At 47.5% G+C, this 23,346-nt stretch overlaps 1 protein-coding gene across 5 annotated transcripts in view; it reads right to left on the reverse strand.

Moving 5' to 3' along the window:
- The window catches only part of FARP2 (FERM, ARH/RhoGEF and pleckstrin domain protein 2), a 107,313-nt gene that overhangs the window by 36,776 nt on the left and 47,191 nt on the right, over positions 1-23,346 (reverse strand). For 4 of the 5 annotated variants that reach the window (XM_058698548.1, XM_058698539.1, XM_058698523.1 and 1 more), the window contains exons 4-13: positions 22,358-22,400; positions 20,889-20,967; positions 18,742-18,839; positions 16,952-17,066; positions 12,123-12,270; positions 7,089-7,184; positions 4,738-4,901; positions 4,336-4,404; positions 3,766-3,823; positions 7-259 (exon numbers count right to left, since the gene is read on the reverse strand). In XM_058698548.1, coding sequence (XP_058554531.1) covers positions 7-259; positions 3,766-3,823; positions 4,336-4,404; positions 4,738-4,901; positions 7,089-7,184; positions 12,123-12,270; positions 16,952-17,066; positions 18,742-18,839; positions 20,889-20,967; positions 22,358-22,400 — 1,123 coding nt within the window. The remainder of the gene's footprint in view (positions 1-6; positions 260-3,765; positions 3,824-4,335; positions 4,405-4,737; positions 4,902-7,088; positions 7,185-12,122; positions 12,271-16,951; positions 17,067-18,741; positions 18,840-20,888; positions 20,968-22,357; positions 22,401-23,346) is intronic. The other variant, XM_058698528.1, reaches the window with a different exon arrangement.

The following is a 23,346-nucleotide window of genomic DNA, read 5'->3' on the forward strand; positions in this document are numbered from 1 at the left end:
CAACACCTTGACAAGGCTGCGGTGCAGGGGGCCCGGGGGACTGGGCCCGTCTGGTGTTGCCGTCGGCCGCTGCTGTGCTGCTCCTCTCTGCGGCTGGCCTCTTGGTGTCGGGAGCCTGGGGCTCGGTGAGGGAGCCACTGCTGTCTCTGAAATCAGGCAGGCCTCGCAGGGCCAGAGGGGAGGTAGGAACGGAATAGAAGGAGGCGTCTGCTGAAGACGGGGACGCAGAGGTCCTCAGGCCCTCGGTGAAGGAGACGCTCTGCGGGTCACAGATGAAGAGAAGAAAAGAGGCGCACATAAGATTACAAATCATCATTAGAAAGTTGCAAAGCTAACGGACCCAAGCTTGTACATCTGCCTCTACTAAGAAGTGCGATTGACCAGACTTTCCCCATTAGAACTGAAGATTTGTAAACGTAGATAGGATTTCAAAAGGACCCAGGATCATCTGTTTAAAACCCCTTACAGTTTCATTGTCTCTCTTATGCTGTAAGAGTGTCCCGTGCCACCCTGAGGCTGCAGGACGGCGTGCTGGATACTCATCATTTCCGGGGCAGAGGACAGAGGGCGTGAGCCACTCCATTCAGCTAACGAGACTCTAAAGCAAAGCACCAATAAGGCGACACACACGGCTGCACATGACGCTCATTCCTCGGAGGTCATGGCCAGGTGCTGATGAAGCGCGTCGGTTCACATGGGCACGCACGGCCGGGGACTCTGCCAGCGCCGGCAGCACAGGAGCCCGGGGCCTTCTGGAAGCACTGGCGTCGCCCCCAGCTCGCGTGAGCAGCTGCTCAGGGGCAGGAGGACCCTGTCCTCACTCACAGTCCCACACGCAAGGAGACGGGGTGAGCCCTCTCTTCTCCTTCTGTCACTGCTCACGTGCCACAAGACAGTCATGCCTCCAGGAAACTTCAGATGACGTATACACACACAACATCGTCAAGAGGGTGGTTAGGGGGCGCCTGGGTGGCGCAGTCGGTTAAGCGTCCGACTTCAGCCAGGTCACGATCTCACGGTCCGTGAGTTCGAGCCCCGCGTCGGGCTCTGGGCTGATGGCTCAGAGCCTGGAGCCTGTTTCCGATTCTGTGTCTCCCTCTCTCTCTGCCCCTCCCCCGTTCATGCTCTGTCTCTCTCTGTCCCAAAAATAAATAAAAAAACGTTGAAAAAAAAAAAAAAATTAAAAAAAAAAAAAAAAAAAAAAAAAAAAAAGAGGGTGGTTAGACCAAGGTATCACCAGACAGTCCTGAGTGATTTTCTGCGCAAGGAGCGGCATGCGATATGAGCGCAGCGGTAGAAGCCACAGCGGTGACCGACCAGAAAGAAAATGGTAGCTTTCAGTCCACAGGTCAGTCTCTCTCAGGTGTATATCCCATCGCTTTTTCAATCATCCAACTGTAGTCAACATGCTCTTGTGGTTTTTAAAGGAGTATCAGAACTGAAAGTTTAAATGTAATTTTTAGACTATTCATATTATCTTTTTTTTTTTTTTTTTTTTTTTTTAATTTTTATTTTTGGGACAGAGAGAGACAGAGCATGAACGGGGGAGGGGCAGAGAGAGAGGGAGACACAGAATCGGAAACAGGCTCCGGGCTCCGAGCCATCAGCCCAGAGCCTGACGCGGGGCTCGAACTCACGGACCGCGAGATCGTGACCTGGCTGAAGTCGGACGCTTGACCGACTGCGCCACCCAGGCGCCCCCATGTTATCTTTTTAATGTTTATTTTGAGACAGGGAAAGAGAGCACGAGTGGGGGAGGGGCAGAGAGAGAGGGAGAGAGAGGATCTCAAGCAGCCTCTACACTGTCAGCATGGAGCCTGATTTTGATTCTCAAAACCCTCAAACCTGAGATCATGACCTGAGCTGAAATCAAGAGTTGTACTGGATGCTCAATCAACTGAGCCACCCAGGCACCCCTATTCATACTATTTTATTCATTCATTCATTCATTTATTTATTTATTTATTTATTTATTTATTTATTTATTTATTTATTTTTTATTTTTTATTTATTTTTTTTTAAAATTTTTTTTAACGTTTATTTATTTTTGACACAGAGAGAGACAGAGCATGAACGGGGGAGGGGCAGAGAGAGAGGGAGACACAGAATCGGAAACAGGCTCCAGGCTCCGAGCCATCAGCCCAGAGCCTGACGCGGGGCTCGAACTCACGGACCGTGAGATCGTGACCTGGCTGAAGTCGGACGCTTAACCGACTGTGCCACCCAGGCGCCCCTATTCATTCATTCTTAATGTAGGCTGCAGCTCCGACGTGGGACTTGAATTCACAACCTTGAGATCAAGAGTCACACGCTCTTCTGACTGAGCCAGTCAGGTGCCCCCATTCATACTATTTCAAACTATTCAGGGGCATCTGAGTGGTTTAGTCAGTTAAGCTTCCGATTCTTTATTTCAGGCCTGATCTTGATCCCGCGGTTCATGGGATCGGCCCCTACACTGGGCTCTGTGCTGACAGTGCAAAGCCTGTCTGGGATGCTCTGCCTCCCTCTCTCTTTGCCCCTCCTGTGCTTGTGTGCCCTCTTTCTCTCAAAATAAATAAACTTTAAAAAAAAATTAAAAAAAAGAAACCATTCATAAATTTTAACTTTGTTTAAACAGAAGTCTTTTATTAATATCAACTGATTTAGCAAAAAATTCCTAAATGTGAAACATACCTAGAAGAGTTAAAGAATGTTTTTATTTAAAAGATCCAATTAAACAAAGTTTGGGAAACACGAGCTTTGATACATGAGGTACAAGTGCAGCTTCTGGAAATACTATAACAATATAAATGACCAACTGTCAACAAAGACTAACATCGAACGGGAATAAAAACTTCTAAACGTGAAACCACAGAGCTGCACGAAGAGACAGTGACAGCATCACATGAAGAGAGCAAGAGTCTACATACAGTACGTATGTGGAAGCTGACCTGTGAGCCTGCAGACAGGAAGACTCTAGTCAAGCACACGGGAAGCACAGGACCAGCTACGTCCCCTCACGCCGGCTCTGCTGTCACATTTTGGATTCTGTGGTCAAATGTCTTTCTGTGAAGCATTTGCACGTGCCTCTGGCTATGCCCATGCTTAGTATAGTAGTAATCACGCCAAACACGGATATAAATTTGTTTCCTGCTTTTCACCCTTAACATATTAGCAAAAAAATCTCACTCTGTGAATATAGTTTAAGTAAATTAGCGCCCTAAGCTGGCATTTTACAGTTTCACGCTTTTATAAAGGTAACATTCAGTGTCTGTTTTCCTGACAAGCAAGCTGAGCTTCCTGATAGGCAAGTAGTAGAACTTGCCTGGAACCCTGCCACCCAGAGACGACACGGGACACTTAGGTTTATGCCTCTAGCCTGTCCTCTCTGTGCACCTGTCACTTTAGATGCATCACACAGGCTGCTCCGCCGCCTGCTAGCTCCCCTTGCCAACACATTGTGCGTGTGTCCCAGGCCGCACACCGCTCTCCTGCCCCGGGACTTGTGGCGGTTCCCGGGTACTCCCCATCGAATGGGCACACCTGAAACCAAAACCGTGATAGCGAGTCGCCTAGCACAGGCAGCGTTACAATACCACCGTGGCGCGTCTCAATGCACAAAGCTTCTTCCTTACTTAGGACTCCTTTTCTGCAAACAGCCCCCGGGCTGGGAGTGCCATGTAAACAACAGGACTGATTCTAAGAGTCCTGTTACAACACTGCCAGGTGATTCTGCAAAAGAGTACGGGTGATAATATCACGTATGTTTCAACCGGAAGGACTAACCTGTCTTGGCAAGTCTGCGGTCAGAGCACGAATAGACATCCGAGTCTTGCTGTGTCTTCTGCAAACAGAGAACAATCTGTGAGCCACCGAGCCTGCCTCTCCCAGCACCTGTTCTGAGGGCAGCCGTGCCCCGAGGAAGAGTGCACGTAAGAATGGGGCTAAGGTTCTGATAACATGCCACAGGCACCTGGCTAGAAACAGGCAGTGACAAAAAGCAGGAATTCAGATAAAACAGATGTCGCAGAAGAGGTAAAATTATCCCCTCACGCTGAAGAAAAATTCCACATGCAAAAAACCCATGCATTTTCAGATTCAAAGTTAAGCATACTATATAAAAACATTATATATAAGATACGCTATACAGATTAGAGGCTAAAAAGTAATTATCTGTATCTGCGCAGAGTAACTATAGACAGATATTAATCCATTATTTAAAAAAAATAAAAGAAAGAGAACTCCAGTGTCAAAATACATGTTTACGTACTTGAGGTGACTACGTAAAGGTTAAAACTATGTAAAATATTAACTTTAAAAGCACATACTCCCCATCACAAAGACCATGGTGCTCACCTCTCATAGGGAACCCTCTTCACCCCACTGTCTCGGACATAATCCACCAGCTGCTTCTGAGTCCTTCCACTGTGAATAAAAGTTCAGATTTTAAAGGAAAGAATCGGCAGCAATTCACAGCATTAATTTTCCAGGAAGGCGAAATAGCACGTGCCAGCCCTCTAAGTTCCCAGAGACATCGTAAAGTTCTGTTTGTGATAAGCATAACCGATTTCGCACAGTTTTTATCACAACTGTTTTTTCCACTATCTTACTGGATTTGCTCCCTCCAGTTTCACAGTAGCTGTGTTCTGCATGTAATTCTCTGAACCATTTCACAGCGCTTGCCTGCTGACCAGGGACATGCATACTCTCAGTCCTACAAAGCCGCCAGAGCCCCGCCGACACGTGGTGTGACCCTACCTGTATCTGAAGGAGGAGCCCCTGCTGAAGAAGACAGCTTTAGCTCTGGGCTGAGGTTGATCAAAGAGTCTGAAGAAGGTGTGATACTCCACACAGATCTTCCAGAAGTTCTTACAGCCGTCTCTACTGCCCAACAAGAACTCCAGTGTGTCCTGGTAAGGTCCCTAGAAACAAAACACAAAGGTTCAAGTAACTAATTCAAGAAGAAAATTTAGGCAGTATTCAGGCAACAGGCTTTTCGTTCAAAGTTAAAAATTAGGAAGATATTTTTGGGAGACCTGGGTGACTCCATGGGTTGAGTGTCTGACCCTTGATTTTGGCTCAGGTCATGATGTCACGGTTCATGAAATAGAGTCCCGAGCTGGGCTCTGTGCTGACAGCACGGGACTCTCTCTCCCCCTCTCTCTGCCCCTCAAGTGCTCAAGTGCGAGTGCATGTGCACGCACTCCTGCTCAAAATAAACTTGGGGCGCCTGGGTGGCTCCGTTGGTTAAGTGTCCAACCTCGGCTCAGGTCATGATTTCATGGTTCGTGAGTTCAAGCCCTGCATCAGGCTCTGTGCTGACGGCTCGGAGCCTGGAGTCTGCTTCGGATCCTGTGTCTCCCTCTCTCTCTGCCCCTCCCCTGCTCACGGGCACATTCTCTCTCTCAAAAATAAAAATTTAAAATAAATAAATAAACTTAAAAAACTCAGGAAGATTTTTATTCTGATTTATCTATAAAGACTTCTGGTGTCATCTATATTGAAGAGAAGAAATTTCACTGGAGAAATTACCAGAAAAATACAGTCACCCACGATCGCACAACTGCTAACATTTATAAGTGTATCCTTGCGACACATCCCACCCAGCAAACCAGGGCATTTTGTCTGTGAGGCAATTATTTATATGCTGTTGCCTGCGGAGTTTTGGGATGTGCTGGATGTCCTCACACACAACACCTTGAAGAAACTACTGCCTTTTCTCACAGCTACTCCTCAGGATAAGTTCCTAGAATTGTTACACTGAGCTTAAAACAATGCATATTAAAAACAAATATTTATTTACTTATGTAATCTCTACATCCAACACGGGGCTCAAAGTCATGACCTCGAGAACAAGAGTCACATGTTCTTCCGACTGAGCCAGCCAGGTGCCCCCACAATGCACATTTTTCAACCTCGTGACATATTACTAAATTATCTTCCAGAAAGACTATCCTACCCAGACTCCTGTATTCTGTCTTTAAAATCTAAGTGCTGATGGATACAAGCTGTAACTGCCATGGGCAGGTGCAACCGCAGCCCTGAGCCTTGATGGAGTGTCACGCTGTGGCTCCAGCACACTGGGCAGGGACGCTCCTCTTTCCAACTTGTCCCAACAGCCCCAGAACCCTTTCTTTCACTCACGGAATAAACGGCAGCCCTTTACCTGATTTTGTGTATGTTTTCAGCATCCCTTATCCTTCCCTCCCATCCCTACAGCAGATACTTGAGTAAGAAACAAGTCCTCCTTCCTGGCTTCTACAGAAAGGAAACAGCCAGGCAGCCCAGGAACCTGCTGTTGGACAAAAGCTCTTGCTAATCAAGTGCCTTTTAAAAGCTTAAGTAGAGCCTTCTTCTCAGCTGGTTCAGGGCCTAAATCTCCCACCACTGGAAGCCAGTCTTCGCTGACACAGCCTCTTAAGCCTCAACTGCAGCGTTCGGCTAATCTACTCTCATTTCCTAACCTCCTTTGTACACTGGGAACGTACCAATGTGGACATCTTCGAATCGTTTCAAGTACTGGATTTTTCCTAACTATCACACTTATAGAGACATTTACTTTTTTCCATCTTTACCCATTTCAGTAAATTCATATGTAATTATTACTTTATTGACAGACAATCTCAAATGGAAGGAGTACTTATTTTCTGAAAATCAAGACTTCTCCACTTAGAGCACATAAAAGGTCAATTTCTGAATCAAAGAGACAGGAGAATACTGGGAACGTCCCTCAGCTTACTTGTGACAGAAGCTCTAATGCTAATGTGCTGTAGGCCTTCAGACCACAGCCTCCTTACCTAGAGAACAAAGAGGCTCAATAAACAGACTGTTCTCAGCAGCCCCTGGGAGCTTCTCTCTCTCACCCCAGACCCGGCTAAATCCGAAAGCCAGCTGGGAAGAGCTGTGTAAGTGGTCCCTGCCCAGAACGCTGACCCATCCTCAGTGGCAGCCCTACAGGGCAGGTTACCCAGAAGCCCTTCCGCACAATTCCAGATCCCATCCTTAAACTCTGGTGTGCGTGGCGCCAAAGTGCTTTATAATTTGAAAAGTCAATGTTCTAGCAGAATAAATTTTCTTAAAATTTAGAAAGTGCTCAAAAGCGTACTTACACGGACCTCTGGGTGCAGTTTGATGAGAAACCTTTTCCTCTTGAAGCTGAGTTTTCGGACTCTGGACCAGTTAAAAGTGTTAATTTTGGTGGTGCCCTGAAATCCAAGAGATGCACACTCAGGCACGTTTATAATCCAGACAGACACACACATTTTTTCATGAAAAGAGAAGATTTTTTATTTTTTAATATAGATTTTTGAAAAAGAACACAACCAGGGGAGGAGTGGAAAGGGAAGGTGGGGTGGGGAGGACCTCTGTCAGCACAGAGCCCAACGTGGGGGTTGAATTCACAAACTGTGAGATCAGACCTGAGCTGAAGTTGGATGCTCAACCGACCGTGCTACTCAAACGCCCGGAAACAGAGAAATGTTTAAATTACAAACTTACCAGATAGCACAACAACCCACTTGATACTTTACAATTATATTTGGAATGACTCTGAATTAAAATGTCAACACTAAACATACAAATCTGCCTGTTTTAGGAAAAGTTGATGTTTTTGATACGGCTTTCCTACAAATTACTATTATTATTTTTTAAAGTATATTTACACACAGAGAGTGTGCGTGCACGTGAGTAAGCAGGAGGGGGCAGCGAGGGAGAGAATCCCAAGCAGGTTCTGCGCTGTCCGCGCACGCAGAGCCAGACTCGAGGCTCGATCCCACCAACTGTGAGATAATGACCTGAGCCGAAACCAAGAGTGGGACACTTAACTGACTGAGCCACCGAGAAGCCCTCCCCGCTTTTAAAGTTTATTTATTTAGAGAAAGAGTGAGAAAGAGAGCAGAGACTTTCTAAGTTTTAAACCTGAGCAGCCGGCAGAACTGCTCTCACACAGATTTGTATGCAATGACCCACGGTGTAATTAGAAACGTCAGGCAGGGCCTGAGACAAAACCCAGGCATTGTGGGCCCCATGCTCAAGCACTCCGCTGGGACAGAAACCCCCCCCCCACCCCCCCCCACCCCCCGCCCAGCAGCTCTGACACCCGCCCGGGGTGCCTGTGGGAGACCTGGCCTCTGAGCCCTCCCGCACCCCTCGATGGCCGCTGAATTTTAAATTTGGTTTTCATACTATTGATCACGTGAGTACAGCTCACAGGCTGAGCTATGGTGAATTCTAACTATATTTTGCTCCTTTTACTTTTTTTTTTTTTTTTTTTTTTTTTTTTTTTATTTATTTTTGGGACAGAGAGAGACAGAGCATGAACGGGGGAGGGGCAGAGAGAGAGGGAGACACAGAATCGGAAACAGGCTCCAGGCTCCGAGCTGTCAGCACAGAGCCCGACGCGGGGCTCGAACTCACGGACCGCGAGATCGTGACCTGGCTGAAGTCGGCCGCTTAACCGACTGCGCCACCCAGGCGCCCCTCCTTTTACTTTTTCTTGACTTACTGAGTGCCTCTTTTCATTTACTCAATTCTCTATGTTCCCATCACTAATTCAGCCTAAACCATCCACGCAGAATTTAAACTCTTCGATGGGTCTGATCCACGAAACAATTTTCTCCCCGCTGCCTGCGCGCTGGCAGGTGCTCTCTGGGCCCGGCCCCCAGCGTGAGGCCCCGCCCACCGCCGCCAGCCTGGTCTCTTTTGTCCTTTAAGGGGTGCTCAGCACTCACACCTTTGCAAAACTGCGTGTCTGGAAAACTCTCTTATTTTCTCTGCACGGAAGTCCTGGGAAGTCCTGCTGGACGGGGCACAGGCCTTTGGGTGGGAACTGACTTACTTTCGTGTTCTGCACGACCGCCTGCCCGGTCGTCTTGTGGCTTCCAGTGTTGCCCCTGACGAGTCTGACACGCTTCCTGGTCTCTCCTCCTGGAAGCTCTCTGGTCCCATCCCCTACTATGACATTTCACGCTGCTGTGTTCTGTGGTGATCTTTCCTCGTGGGTTATACGAGGAACGTGTAGATGGTTCTAACGTGGAAATTTGTGCATTCAGTTCTGGATATTTTCCCCAGGTAATTTCTTAAAGGCTCCCTCTGCTGCTTTGGGCTTCCTGGGTGCTGGGTGCTGGGTGCTGGGCCTCCTGAGCTGTTCCCTGAACTTTCGCTCCCCTCCTCCACCTTCAGTCAAAGCCTCCTGGTGGAGATTCTGCCTCACTTTCATCTTCCAGTCCCATCCCGCCAACACTGCCCTCTCTGCCACCGCATCTCAGACCTGCAGGCGCTCCTGTTCTCCGTGTGTCCCTGTGACTGGACACTGCTCGTGTTTCAGAGATGAAGGTCCTCTCTGACTTCTGCAGGGCGTTCCGGAAAAGGTAAGACAGTAACACGTCAACAAGGTTCAAACTCGCAGGCACCAGAATGTGTCCACAAGGAAAAGCCCCCTCACTGGCTCCCGGAACCCACAGCTGCCTTCCCCGTGGCCACGAATACCACCTGGTTCTTCTATGGCATAAATGGGGTGTAATTCTCCTTTTTCCCCACGGGCAGCAGCAAACCGCACACACACCTGTTGAGTCTTTGCTCACACAACAGGGACAGGGCGTCCGACAGAACGTCCCACGTGCCACGACACAGGAAGCCTCTGCGTTCCTGTGCAGGTGCCTGATACTCCACAGTATGGATGCAGCAGCCTCCTGATGAATTACCAGTGTTTTACTGTTATAAATGACTAGACTAGAATTTCACACAACAAGATGAAAACTGTACATTCGGATTCCTATTTCTCATAAGCATCACCCAGCATAAAGCAATTTTCTGTGTCTTGTCCATGGGACAGACAAAAGGTGGGGTCCTCTCTGAGGATTCTATGGGCTTTGTTTCTCCTCTTCCGTCCCTGGCATAGGTTCGGTTTCTTCTGAACGGAGAGGATTTCGATCCCTGGTTATCTGAGTTTGAAAGTGAGGCCCAGGACTGCGGGAGCCTGTGACCATCTGGTCCAGTGGGTGTGAGATCTGGAGGGAAACAGGATAACTGAATGGTCTTAACATGCCTCTCCACAGATTGCTTATTAGCTGAAAGAGAAAAACTAGTAACTATAGTAACTGGTAGCTAATAACCGGAAAGCAGAGATGAAGATTCACACCACCAGTGAGGCCAGGTGGTGTCTCTGTCGTGACCCCCTGAGAAGGACGTGACAACACCCGGGTAGGGGTCCAGCTGGGAATGTGTCCCCTGAACCTAATCCCAGGAAAACAGCTGACAAACCACAAGTCAAGAACATCCTATTAAAGAGAAAAAGGACTGTGCTCAATACTGTCAAGGTGGTAAAAGATAAAGAAAAAAATAAATGTTCCAGCTTAAAGGACACTGCAGGCACGATCGCGAAGTGCTGCGTCTGGTCCTCGACTGGGTCCCATCCTGGGGAGAACAGCAGCTGTGAGGACGCTGCCGGCTGACAAGACCAGAAAATGAACAGTGGATCAGCTGCATCAGTGAGGAGGGTAAGAGAGCCCCTTCTCGTTAGAAATATGTGCCTTCAGTGGTCAAGGGCCCTCAAGTCTACAACTCACTCTCAAATGCTTCAGAAAAACCGTCTGCAGGTGCACACGTGCGTATGCATGTAGAGAGTTGGGGGAGGAGAATGTGTGCTGGGGGAAGCACAAACCATAAAGCACAGGTGAGAAATGCTGGAGCGCGTCAATCTGGGCAAAGGGCAAGTGGGGGCTCGATGTGCTGTTCTAATTCTTTACAGTTTTTCTCTAAGTTTGAAAGTATTTCCAAATGAAAGTCTTTAAAAGAGGAGGCTCTCTGTGGGCTGGAGTAGGGACGCAGGCCTGTCACCACGGGGTGCCCCTGCATCAACAATTGAGAGAGTAATAGTGAATTCCATCTAACGTGGTTAATTTGAAGACTCTGATTTCTGGTTTTAACTTCTTCCAGTTACAAATTAGTTATCCTTTTCTGGAAAATGACACTGGCTGGATTCGGATGGATGTGATTTTCATCACGCATGATGGTAGAACTGTCATCTGAGTGAGCAGGTGTGGGAGGCCATGGGTCCACCAACTCACTGGGTGTGCCTGACACGATCATTGCCTGTCAGTCAGTGTACGATATAACACAATTAGCGTTCTGTTTACAAATTAATTTTTTTCCCAGTAGGCAATTGAAATTCGATGGCTAGGTTAAAAAAGGAAAGGGAAAGAAAGCAAGTGTAGCTTGACTACAGAGGCCTGGACTAGACAAGCCATTTTAGGCAAACACAGGTTAAAAAGACCCCACAGATGGGGCGCCTGGGTGGCTCAGTTGGTTAAGTGTCTGACTCTTGATTTCGGCTCAGATCATGATCTCACGGTTCATGAGATCAAGCCCCTCTTCGGGCAGGCTCTGTGCTGGCAGTGCAGAGCCTGCTTGGGATTCTCTCTCTCTGTCTCTCCGCCCACCCCCTCAAAATAAATAAATCACCTTAAAAAAAAAAAAGAGCCCACAGAGTGGACTCCCTGGAGTCCCAGGATGCAACCTTCCATGGCGGTCAGCAATGAGCAGGTCTCTGCAGGTCGGCTGCAGGCACCTGGGCCACTGAGCCCGAGTGAGAGGATGCAGAGAGCCCTCCACCATGTCCAGGCACAAAGGGTCTGTGTTCCTCTGCTTCGGATGCTTCCACAGCAAAAACCCAAGCACACACATGTGTGACTGCAGGCAGAACTTAGTGGCCATTTTATGTCACTAATTACATATCCATACGTAACTAATACACCAGTTCCTGAAGGCTGTACTGACGCTTATCACGTGCAACAGACTCTGATACTTTCCAGTCTGTTTCATGTACTGAAATGACACCTCACAGAGCGGCACACCCAGACCTGCAGCAGGTCCATGCCTGAAGCGTGGAAGAGCCAGTGTTTCTGTTGAAGGTTCTATGGACATGAACTGTGGCTCAGCATTAGAATGGTGGCCTTTGACTGCGTGCCCTGGGGGGCAGAGGGCTCTGTGACAGCAAGGACAGGGAAAGAAGTGCTCCGCGGGATGAGACAGGCACGCTAGGTTCCTCCGACCAGTCCAAGACCTTCAGCATCAGAACGAAAATTTACCAATACGTGTAAAATCAGCCCCCACCCAGTCCTCGCACACCCCTGCCCTCTCCCTACCTGGAACACGAGGACACCCATGTGGGAAACGGCCAGGTTAATTTTGGCCCCCTCCCTGTCAGAAGCGGCGTGAAAACGGATGCCATACATTTCCAACTTTCGGGCAATTTCAAGCACCTGGAAATCCGACTCAGCAGGCGTCTGGCCCCTATGATAAAGGACGGCATGATCACAGCACTGAAAACAACTTGATTTCTAAAAGAGCCAAGGTGTGTAACAAAACTGATCAGGAAAACAAAGCAGAATGAAACAAACCTACGCAGGAGGCTTTTTTAGAGAATGGATTGCTTTTGTGAGTGTATTTACCCACTACAAGTGCAGCAGAGCACACACAGGCCAAAGAAACTGTCCATTTCCTTTTATCCTGTGATCCACTTCCTGATGGGTAGAATGTTTTCTTTGTATGCACAAAATGAGCTGAGGTGCTCAGCCTTGTAATTTGTTCTTAATACTGAGGAGGTGACATGCAAACACTGTACGCAGAGACAGGTACGAAACGCAGGGAAACCACAGATAACACCGGTATCTCATGAAACCCATTTCATACTTCAAAAAACCATTTTCGTAATGTACGATTCTAACCGAGAGAGTATACTTTTATAAGGATAAAATTATGAAACAGGATAAAACCATGTTTCCCAAGTGCACAGTCCACGGTCCTGCTCCCAGGGCAGTGACCTGGGCAGGGACCATGGCCCATGTCACACCGACCAGCCTCCAGGAGGCTGCCGCTCAGGGAGGGCACAGCTGGGCGAAGGGGACAGACAGGGTCCTGGTTAGGAGAACCCCTACACAAGGCCTGAGCCCTGCATGTGGGGTTCTCCATCAACAACCCTTCCTCTCACTCCCACATGTCTGAGCTCCTGGATCTTTAAGGAACAGCCCTTCCCACAGTTTCTATTCTTAGACTAAAACTTCCATTCTCTGATATGGACACCCGACTATCAGCTTATATTTGATAAATCATCATCAAGCAGGAACACCCAGGGTGTGACAACCGTTTTCCATGGTGTCCCAATGCTTCTGTTTTGGAATGGGGCACTGGGCGGAAGCTGGAGGAGTTCTGAGGGGAGGCCAGGGTTAGGGATGCTAAGGGAGATTCTGGTAAGGGCTAAGAAGGAAAAGAGAGCAGAGAAAAAGCCTTTCTTCTCAGAGAAGCCCTAAGCCTTCGTGAACAAAATTTGGTAGACACGAGGGTGGTAAAGATCATTCTGGCGAGGTCTCAGAAGTGAGGAATATGTCATTGGAAGTAGGAGAAAAGGCGATCCTTTTTATAAAGTGGCCCAACACCTGGCTGAGTTACATTCGTGTCCTAGTGTTTTGTGGAGAGCCTGATGCAGGCGCGATCTCAAGAACAATGAGATCATGACCTGAGCCGAAATCGAGTGGGATGCCTAACTGAGCAAGCCCTCCTGGCACCCGTGGCCGAAGAGATTTCTAAGCAAAGTGATGAAGGTATGGCTGGGCTCCTCTGACTGCTGATAGCAATGCAGGAGGAGAGAGATGCCCGAGACATGGAAGTTTAAGCAAAAAGGAAGCAGAATTTTAAAGACGTGGAAAGTGCTCAGCCTGCCCATATTGCAGAAAACAAGAACACCGAGGTGTGGCTAAGAGGCTGAGCAGGAGGTCAGTATGGACTGGCCACCGCAATGGAAATCAGGACAGGGGAAGGAGGATCCCAAAGGCAATCTGGGTCAGGGCTGCCTCTCCCATCACAGGCCACGGTGGAAGAGCGTGGGGGTTGGGAACACAACTGGACCTTGCTCAGGTTTCCAAGGCCAGGGCTGCCTGGAGCCGCAGGAGAGTATGCTTGAGGAGTACGGTAGGCCTGGAGGGCAGGGCACAGAGCCAAAGAGGATTATTCCTGAGCCTTAAGGTTTAATGTCATTTGCTCCACTAGGTTCTGGACTTGCCTGAGACCCGTCACCCTTTTCTTCCTTCTAGTCCCTCCCTTTGGAAGGGAAATGTGCACCCTGCACCTATCCCCTACCACAGTACTTTGGTTTTACAGCTAGAGGAGACTGTGCCTCAGGCAAACCATACCTGGAGTCTCAGCCAGATCTCATCAAGATGAGATTCAGGTAAGGCCATGGAATCAGAGGATTGAGTGTTGGTGTTAGAGCAGTGAAGGCTTTTGGGCTGTTGGGGTGGAATGAATGTACTTTGCATGTGAGGAGGACATGAATTGTGGAGGGTGGAACGTTCCAGAGTGAATGTCTGTGTCCTCCAAAATTCAGATGCTTCAGCCTAACCTCTGGGGTGATGGTATTTGGAGGGGAGTCTTTGGGAGGGCCTGGGTGGGGGATTCACGAGTAAGAATGCCCTAACAGAAGCTCCGGGGAGCTCTTGGCCCCTCCCGCCTCATGAGGATGTGCGAGAAGGTGCCATCTGTGCCGCAGGAAGCAGGCCCTCACCACACCCGAATCTACCAGTGCCTCCACGTCTGACCCCCAACTCCAGAAGTGTGGGAAATCAGTCTGTGGTCCCCAAGCTGCCTGGCTCGGGGTGTTCTGTTATAGCAGCTGCGAAGGACTAAGACACCAGTTTTCAAATGTTTTTTCTTCAAAGATCCAAAAGAACTGTGATAAAAGTAAAAAAAACACTTCTTCAATATCCTCTTAAAGGGTGATTACAAGGGTGTTCCCAGTGGGTCAAGGAAGATAATTATAAATAACTATGTAAGAACTAGATCTTGATTAAAATGAAAGTACCACATCGTCTCTAAAAATCCTACATAAAAAATATTAAAAGAAATAAAAGTGCAGTAAATATCTGATGACCATGGAGGACAAAGTTAGCACACCAGAACCACAAGAGGGGCACCTGGCTGGCTCAGAGGACTGTGCAACTCTTGACCTTAGGGTTATGAGTTCGAATCCCACCTTGCGTGTAGAGATTACTGAACAATAGATATCTTAATGTTTATTTTTGAGAGAGAGCGAGAGAGAGCGAGAGAGAGAGAGAGAGAGAGCGAGAGTGAGCAAGCATGTGTGCAAGAGAGTAGGGGAGGGGCAGAGAGAGAGGGAGATACAGAATCTGAAGCAGGATCCAGGCTCCAAGCTGTCAGCACAGAGCCTGATGCAGGGCTCCAACCCAGGACCCGAACCATGAGATTATGAGTTGAGCCAAAGTTGGATGCTTAACCACCTGAGCCACCCAGGCGCCCCCTAAATATCTGAGAGAAAGAAAAGAAAAAGATCATGAGAGCCAAGAGACAGCTGAGCCCAGGGATGGCAGCACTTTGTTGGAAAGAACCCAGGTTTAGTCCTGTGTCAAGCACATCACCTGATTTCTCTTTAACTGGCTTTCACGAATTTTTAAAGCAGCCACCTTGAGACACACCCCTAAGACGCACAAACACGCACACACGTGCAAGCTCATGAACATGTGAGCACAGGCGCCCTCCCACGCGGCTCTCAAAGTGACTGCTCATAGACCTGCACCATTCCATCACCTGACACACATGCCTGTGTCCACACTCGCCGGGCCCGGTGGGGAGCCTCAACCCTTTTCCTGATGTACCCGTCCCTCAGAGCCCGAGACCCCCACACACCCTGCCTTGTTCTCATGGCTTCTGGCGGAGCCCCTTTCTCACTCCTCCCTTCAAGGCCAGTCTTCAGGAGGCTGTCCTGGGCCCTGCTCTCCCATCTGTGTCTACCCTCTCTTCCCTGGGTGACCTGCATAGCTTGATGTGCCCGACGTGTTGACAACACTCTGCTCGCATCCCAGACCCATCCACCTGCTGGCACCGATGCCTTGGTGGGACCCTTGACCCTGCAGTGCCCCATGCCAACTCCAGGAACAAATCCCAAACAGGCGATCATCTCCCTGGGGACTGGCACTGGGAGATGACCCTTTGTTCCTCTGCCCCAGTGTGCTGAACCCTGACACTAAGAGGTGCCCCCAACCGTGCACCTAGAGGGGGCTGGGGCCTTTGCTTGGTCTTGCCATGACAGTGGAGTCACACAGCCTCCTGTGAGCAGCGGTCACTATCACTCGCCCCACCAGCCAAGCCAGAAATTCAGGTGCAACTGCGGGCACCATGCTGGGTCTCTTGGACCCTCCCAGGCTGCTGCCTTCGCCTGGCACTCCCCCTTCACCAACCCTACGTGGCCAATTCCTTAGAGATGCCTGCTGGCCCAAGCAGCCCGGCCATTCATCCTTCTCACCCTGGCCGCTCTGTCTGCCCTCAGCTTGCACACCATAGTGCACCACAATATACTCGTGTATCCGGTGCCCGTCCCGATGCCAGGCACACAAGAGGAGCTCCCCAAGTGCCCTGAGTGGCAAAATGCATGAGAAGCACACAGTCTTGCCGGGGTAAGGTCCTCCAGGTGAGCATCTTGGTCCACCTTCTCAAGGGCAAGGCTTGTCTCCTGTCCACTCTCCTTTTGGGGAGTTCAATATCACAGCTAACTCCCCCCCAGGCCCTCGGCCCTGGCCCTCCCTCCTGCACCTCTCTTCAACCTGAAAGGACGTACCAGCGTCAAGTCAGTCAAAGAGCAGGCCCGCCAGCCCCACCCCACCTCACAGGAGGGCCGCCTGTTGCTCGGCGGGCTACCACACGCTTCTCACCATTAACGGTGTCACGCATGTGGTGGGACCCCATGGCTGCCCCTGACGCTCTGCCCTCTGGTCACTCTTACCAGGGCCCTGACGTCCCTTCCGGCCTTTCTAAAGCAGTAAGACTGTGCCCTCCCAGGGAGTGGACGGCAGTCACTTTAGTCAGTCTTGCAGAAGACTTAGTGGTGGCTCCCGTTACTTAAATACACTATTTCGTCATTATAGTGTAGGGACAGGGTGCCAGCGGCTGACTCTGACAGACTCACGTGTGCTTCCGGTGGAATTCTAGAATCTTCTCAAGAGAACGCTCCTGACTGGGCAGGTACTCATTCACTTTAAGGTGCTCTCGATCCAGGGTTTCATCATAATCTCCTATTTCAGCTGAAGTGAGAGAACAACAGTCAGTAATTCTAATTCTCAAATAAAGAAAAATACAAGCATTTGTATATGCAAATGCATGAATTAAAAGAAAAAAATTATCCTAAATCTGTAATAAAACAATATATAAATATTTTTATTTTATGAACAAGATTTTGTATTTTACTTTCCCACACATCTTAAGCTACTAAAGGCAAATATAAAGGCAGGTAAAGAAGTTTTTTCCTGAGTTTTGAAGAACAAAGATGCTGGTGAGTGACCCCAGGGAAGCTGACACTCAGTTGCCAGTTTATCCTGAGTTTTCTATGTTTTAAACCTCGCTTTATTTGTCTGTAGTCTCAAGACTCTTGTGACCAGGAATATGTATCTTGTTTGTTTCAGGACAATGTATTTTAAATCATTTTTTCCTTCGGGGCCTCTCAAATTCTTGACGAACAATGTCTCTTTCTAATTTCATGAAGCTTGAGAGGCCACTAATGTTTCAAGAATTGTAGTTAAAGCCCAATAATCTTAAACAATATACATCTGTTTTGTTTTGAGACCATCTCAAGTTCACAGAAATGTCGCCTGCACTGTGCCACACTTGAGGGTGTGCTGTGCCCACATAAGACACGGCCGCCCATGAGCAGGGCACAGCCCCCGAGCAGGCGGGCCCCGGGTCTGCTGCGGCATCCGAGCCTCAGACCCCACCATGCTGTCAGCAGCTGCTCTGTCACGTCTCCTACAGCCAGACGTCCTGGCTCAGAGTCACGCTGCAGCGGGTGGCCCTGTCTCTGCAGGTTCCCGCAGTGGACGCAGCGCATGTCCAAGGGCAGGGCGACGGCTCGACAGGTTATCACACCACATTGGCACCGGAAAGCCAGCTGTCTCTGAGAAGACCTCAAACCCAATAAAAAACAACGAAGTCACTTTGAAAACTTGTATCAACAAGTGACAGCAAGGCCCCTAGTGATGAAATTTGCTATTTGTGCAAGGTGTGTGTGGGGGAGGGGAGGGGACCCGGCAAACCACAAATTAACCCCCGTACTTAGCTGTTCCTATGATCCCCCACACTTTCTACATTCTACTTTCTGTGCTCAAATTTCAGAAACATCACTTCTGTGTCAGGGACTCTAGTCCAGAAGCAGCATTTCCTTCGTCCTACCCTGTCAGCGGGGGGCTTTGTAAAGCCCCAGCAAGACACACACCGTTTTTCAGAACCTCTTCCTACAATATAAATTTTTCCGTTCTTCTGAGCTACCTCTTGCTGTGTGACACACTGAGAAATGTGTTCTTTTCCCTCAGGGTTTGATGACTGACTTATCACCAGAGGGGCTGTGATGGTCACCCCAGGGAGGTCTCTTTCCAGGGGTGCTGAGGGTCAGGGCTGCCACTTGGCTCCCAGACGCAAGACATTTATGGGGAAAACGCGGGAAGACACAAATGAGAGACATTCGGAAAGGATTCGTGTGGCTGCAGATCTTGGCCTGGAGCCTTCCTTTCTTGGTGGAGACTGTCTGCCTCAAGGACTTCCACTCTGTAGATGTTAATCTTCAGCTTATTGGAGAAAATACTCAAATCGAAGGCCTGTTCTTTCATCACATTCATTAACTGTGCAGGTACATCAGGTGCTGGCGGTCCTGAGGGCCGTGCACCTAGGACACCGTATGCGCCTCCGCCCGCGGCTGGGGACACTAACACTGCAGAAGGTGGGATGCCAGAAGGGCCGCCGTGGTGTCCGCACAGGGCAGACGCTCCTCCAGGAGGTCTCTCTTAAGTTGCAAGGCAAACAAGTACCTAGAAGGGAGTTCAAACAACACAAATGTCAGCTCCGAAGGCTCTAGAGCAGACCCCCCGCATCTCCGTCGCAAGACAGCACCCGTAAACAGCGGTGACCAGGGACACCAGAGCAGACAGTGACAAAGAGGCGAAGTCGCAGGCGGCAGCTCCGTGGGCAGAGTCACCGCGCACACGAGAGCACTCAGATGCTCGCCTCCCGGACCCCACCGCACCTTCAAGGGCAAGCTCACAAGTTCAGGTCCCTTCTGTCACACACACAACTGCACTTAATGACTCTGTTGTGAAAGAATCAGCAACATCCAATTCAGATAGAGCTTAAAATGTGGCCATGGAAGTTTGAGACAGATCGATGATATTCAGCCTTGGCTAGGATCTGAGAAACAGGCACTCCTGAATGTAACTAGAGAAGGCAGTATTAATATGCTCATATGCACATTTATTCCACCGACAAATAATCACTGAGCTTGTACCATGTTCCAGGTACTATTTCTGGAGCTGGAGCTACGATGGACAAGACAAACTCTCTCTGCCCTTGCTGCAATTTATACTTGAGTGAGCTGTTAAAATTTACTGTATTCTCTTAAATTTTAAATGTGGCTACCCTTTAACTTAGCAATTTCACTTTTATGAAACTTTTCAGGAGAGATATTTTCTAGAGCTTACAAAGATGTGTGGGCAAGGCTGTTTATTTGCAGCAATACAGCAGAGAAAAATTGGAAATGATCTAAGTATGCACTAATATAATAATTTAGTAAAGTAGATACAGGCACATGCACTGTACACACAAAGACGGACACGTGGATAACAAAACAAGACCAAACAAGCCATCCAACCCACAGTTCTGGGCGCATAGTGTGATACTGCTTTGTAAATTACCATTTCTTTAAAGACCTGGCTCCATTTATACATTTGCTGTGAATTCGTCTGGAAGACACTCCTCAAGTGTAACTACTTCTGGGGACAGCGCAGTGGGCAGGGAGTGAAGGGGAACATTTGCTTTTTATTCCATGTAGCTGTATTCTGAAGATTTTCTTCTTTTATAATAAACTGCTTTTTTTTTTTTTTTTTAATAAATAAAAGAAGCACCTTCTGCATAAAGTTGGCTTGGACCCAGTTAGGTAACACCTTCCGTTACCTGTTATTCCCTCAAAGAGGACTTTTTTGGGAAACGCCAGGTACTTAATATGCTAAGAAGATGAGCTCTGTATTCATTCATAACAACACTTTTTGCTGCCCTTGGGGTTGTTTCCTTACCCACAAAGTGAGCGGCTGGGCTAATGGGATCTCTACATCTCCCTGCAGCTGACAACCTGGGATTCTGTGATGTTACAGAGTTCTGTAAGAACCTTCTAAAGAGAGATTCATAAGATGCCCATGATGCAGGTATAAATACATTTTTTGGCTCAGAAAGGCTGGTACCACCACAATGATATCACAGTTCTCTTTTATCTTATATCTGATCTTGGGTTTTGAATTGGTACATAAAACACAAGGAAAATAAATTCCATAATCTGTGCCCAGATGAAGCAACTGTAAACATTTTCTTCAAATCATTTCTACGAAGAATCAATCTCGAATTCGAGAGAGTGATATCAACAAAAGAAATCACCTAAAATACTTCTGCTCATATATTCATAAGGACTCTCAAACTCAACACTTCTCCCACTTGAGAGTATTTTGGGCATACGGGCTAGGCTCCTGACAACTTTATGCACATGCGTAAATCTGTGTCAGCAGGAGGCTATCAGTTCAACAGCACACTAACACGTGTTAGTCCCCCCACCTTTGTCCCCAGTTTGCACCATAAACACTCTTCCAAGCTCCGCTGGCATTTGTGTTTGTGCAAGAGTTAAATGCTTCTTTTAATACTAGACACTGACCACACCTTTTATGTGTATACTGTTCACCTTTTAGGTGAATGAAGATGTATTCATTCATTCTTTGAATACATAGAGCCTGAGCACTTGATGAGCCAGGCGCTGCTGGAGATACAGGTGAATTCTAGATCCCGCTGACAGCAGCTGTGGCTTAGTAGGGGCTCTTTACCTTGTATATTCTTCCTGCAACTGACCCGGATCAGGTGGGAAAAATTTGACTGCTAGACGAAGCAATGCGTTCTTTGGCCCTATGAAAAGAAACATTTTAAACTTCACAAATATTAGGTCAATCCCACTATTTTTTGAGATCTTTGTACACTTTAGTGAAAGAAAAATGTTACCATCGCTCACTATACTGAACCAGAACAATATGACTGCTGTAAAGAAAAAGCACAAGGTATTATTAGCTCATCTGAGTATCTTAGCTTTACTGAAATTTTATAGTAACACACCCATGTAATTTTCACCAAAAAGGAAAGAGGAGCTGTTTTGCTAAATGTGATGATGCCCCACATGGCCTGACGTCACCAGTGACTGATGAAGCTACTGGTGCATGCCCTTCTCTCCCATTCGGGACTAAAAACGTTGCAGGTGAATCTGGACCCCTAGAAAGGACCCTGTGCGTTACATAATTATTAAGAGGCATCACTATGTGCCTCAATTTAACAAATTTAATAGAGACTAACAAAAATAATGTTTAAAATTACAAAATAGTATGAACTATTTTATTTTATTATTTTTTTTTATGAACTATTTTATTAAAAATCTAAACTGTGTGTCAACTATACTCAGAAAAAAAAATCACAAAAAATAAAATTTTAAAAAAATAGGGGGGTGCCTGAGTGGCTCAGCCGGTTGAGCATCTAACTCTTGATTTTGGCTTGGGTCACGACCACAGGGTCATGGGATCGAGCCCTGTGTTGGGCTCTGTGTGGAACATGGAGCCTGCTTAAGATTCTCTCCTTCTCTCTCTACCCCTCTCCCCAGTCATGCATGTTCTCTCTAGAAAAAAAAAATTGTTAAAAAAAATTACAAATGCTAATTGAACCTCAATGTCTTTTCATAACTCAGAGAGAAACTGCCTTCTTATTTTTTTGTTTAAATTCAAATTAGTTAACATACAGTGTAGTATTGGTTTCCAGAGTAGAACCCAGTGATTCATCACTTACATATGACACCCAGTGCTCATCACAAGTGCCCTCCTTAATACCCGTCCCCCACCCACTTCCCTCCATCAGCCCTCAGTTTGTTCTCTGTCATTAAGAGTCTCTTGTGGTTTGTTTCCCCTCTCTCCTTTCCCCTCCCACATGTTCATCTGTTTTGTTTCTTAAATTCCACATATGAATGAAATCGTACGATATTTGTCTTTGCATATTGGTCCAAAATTAAAGTGCTATCAAAGAACATATCCTGTTACTGCCACATCTGAGAATGAAGTGAGTTAAATTACTGCCCACCCCCAGCTAACACAGGATAAGACTAAGTAGTGAAATGACTTTCAAGTTCAAGTACTGTTGTCGATCACCTTGCTGCTATCCAGTGACAATGAACATCTGAACATACCTTCAATTTGAACAGTCAAGAACAAAAGCATCTAAAATGAACAGAATTTTTAAAGACTTTAAAAAAAGGACTTACTCCGTATTTGCCTAGTGATGGGCTTCATAGGTTCGAGCCAAATCTAAAGAGAATTTAAGAAAAGAGATCAGATGTGTTCAATGATTTCTCTATTTAATAAGTATGTTACAAAATACAGAACTGTTTATAATTAGGAGAGATATTTAAGGCGGGCCTATTTTGGTTCTCCGCTCACACACCAGTCTAATGCTGATAAAACACCTGGGAGTGGGGTGTCTGGGTGGCTCAGTCAGTTGAATGTCTGACTTCAGCCTGGGTCATGATCTCACGGTCTGTGAGTTCGAGCCCTGTGTTGGGCTCTGTGCTGACAGCTCAGAGCCTGGAATCTGCTTTGGATTCTGTGTCTCCAACTCTCTCTGCCCCTCTCCTGCTAATTCTCTCTCTCTTTCTCTCTCTCTCTCAAAAATAAATAAATATTAAAAAAAAAAAAAAAAGACACCTGGGAGAGGTATAGGAGCACCTGCTTCGAGAAGTGTGGCAGGAGGCCAAGATGCCACACTGTATGGGACCCCACCACGAGGCCACAGCACACTGCTGTTGCTATGCACAGAACAGGTACCAATAATTATTTTGGGGGGGGGGCATCTTTTAAGGCCAAACAACTATGTGGTGCATGCTGCACTTGTAAACAACAATGGCAAGAGCACCACTACACGAAGGGGTGGATGGAGCTCTAACGTTGACATACTTATTGAACGAACAGGTTGATTTTGGGTTTTAAAACAGTTCCACCTGTAAATATTAAAGCTCCACACTTTTTAAGGCTCATCTATCAAGTAACAAAAAGGATAAACAATTTAGTAGCACAGTTTGCTAAAAATGATCACCAAACAGATGTACTAGAGGGAGTTTCTGGATCTCCTTGGCACACGTACTGGCAGGGAGAACAAATTCAGGGAGGATGGGAACTCAGCCTAGCCAACAGGCACGTGTACTCCGTATTTCCACAGGACAGCCCCAATAACAGCCCTGTGATAAGGTTCCGTGCT

The sequence above is a fragment of the Neofelis nebulosa genome, chromosome 2 (assembly GCF_028018385.1).
Source record: "Neofelis nebulosa isolate mNeoNeb1 chromosome 2, mNeoNeb1.pri, whole genome shotgun sequence".
Taxonomy (NCBI): Eukaryota; Metazoa; Chordata; class Mammalia; order Carnivora; family Felidae; genus Neofelis; species Neofelis nebulosa.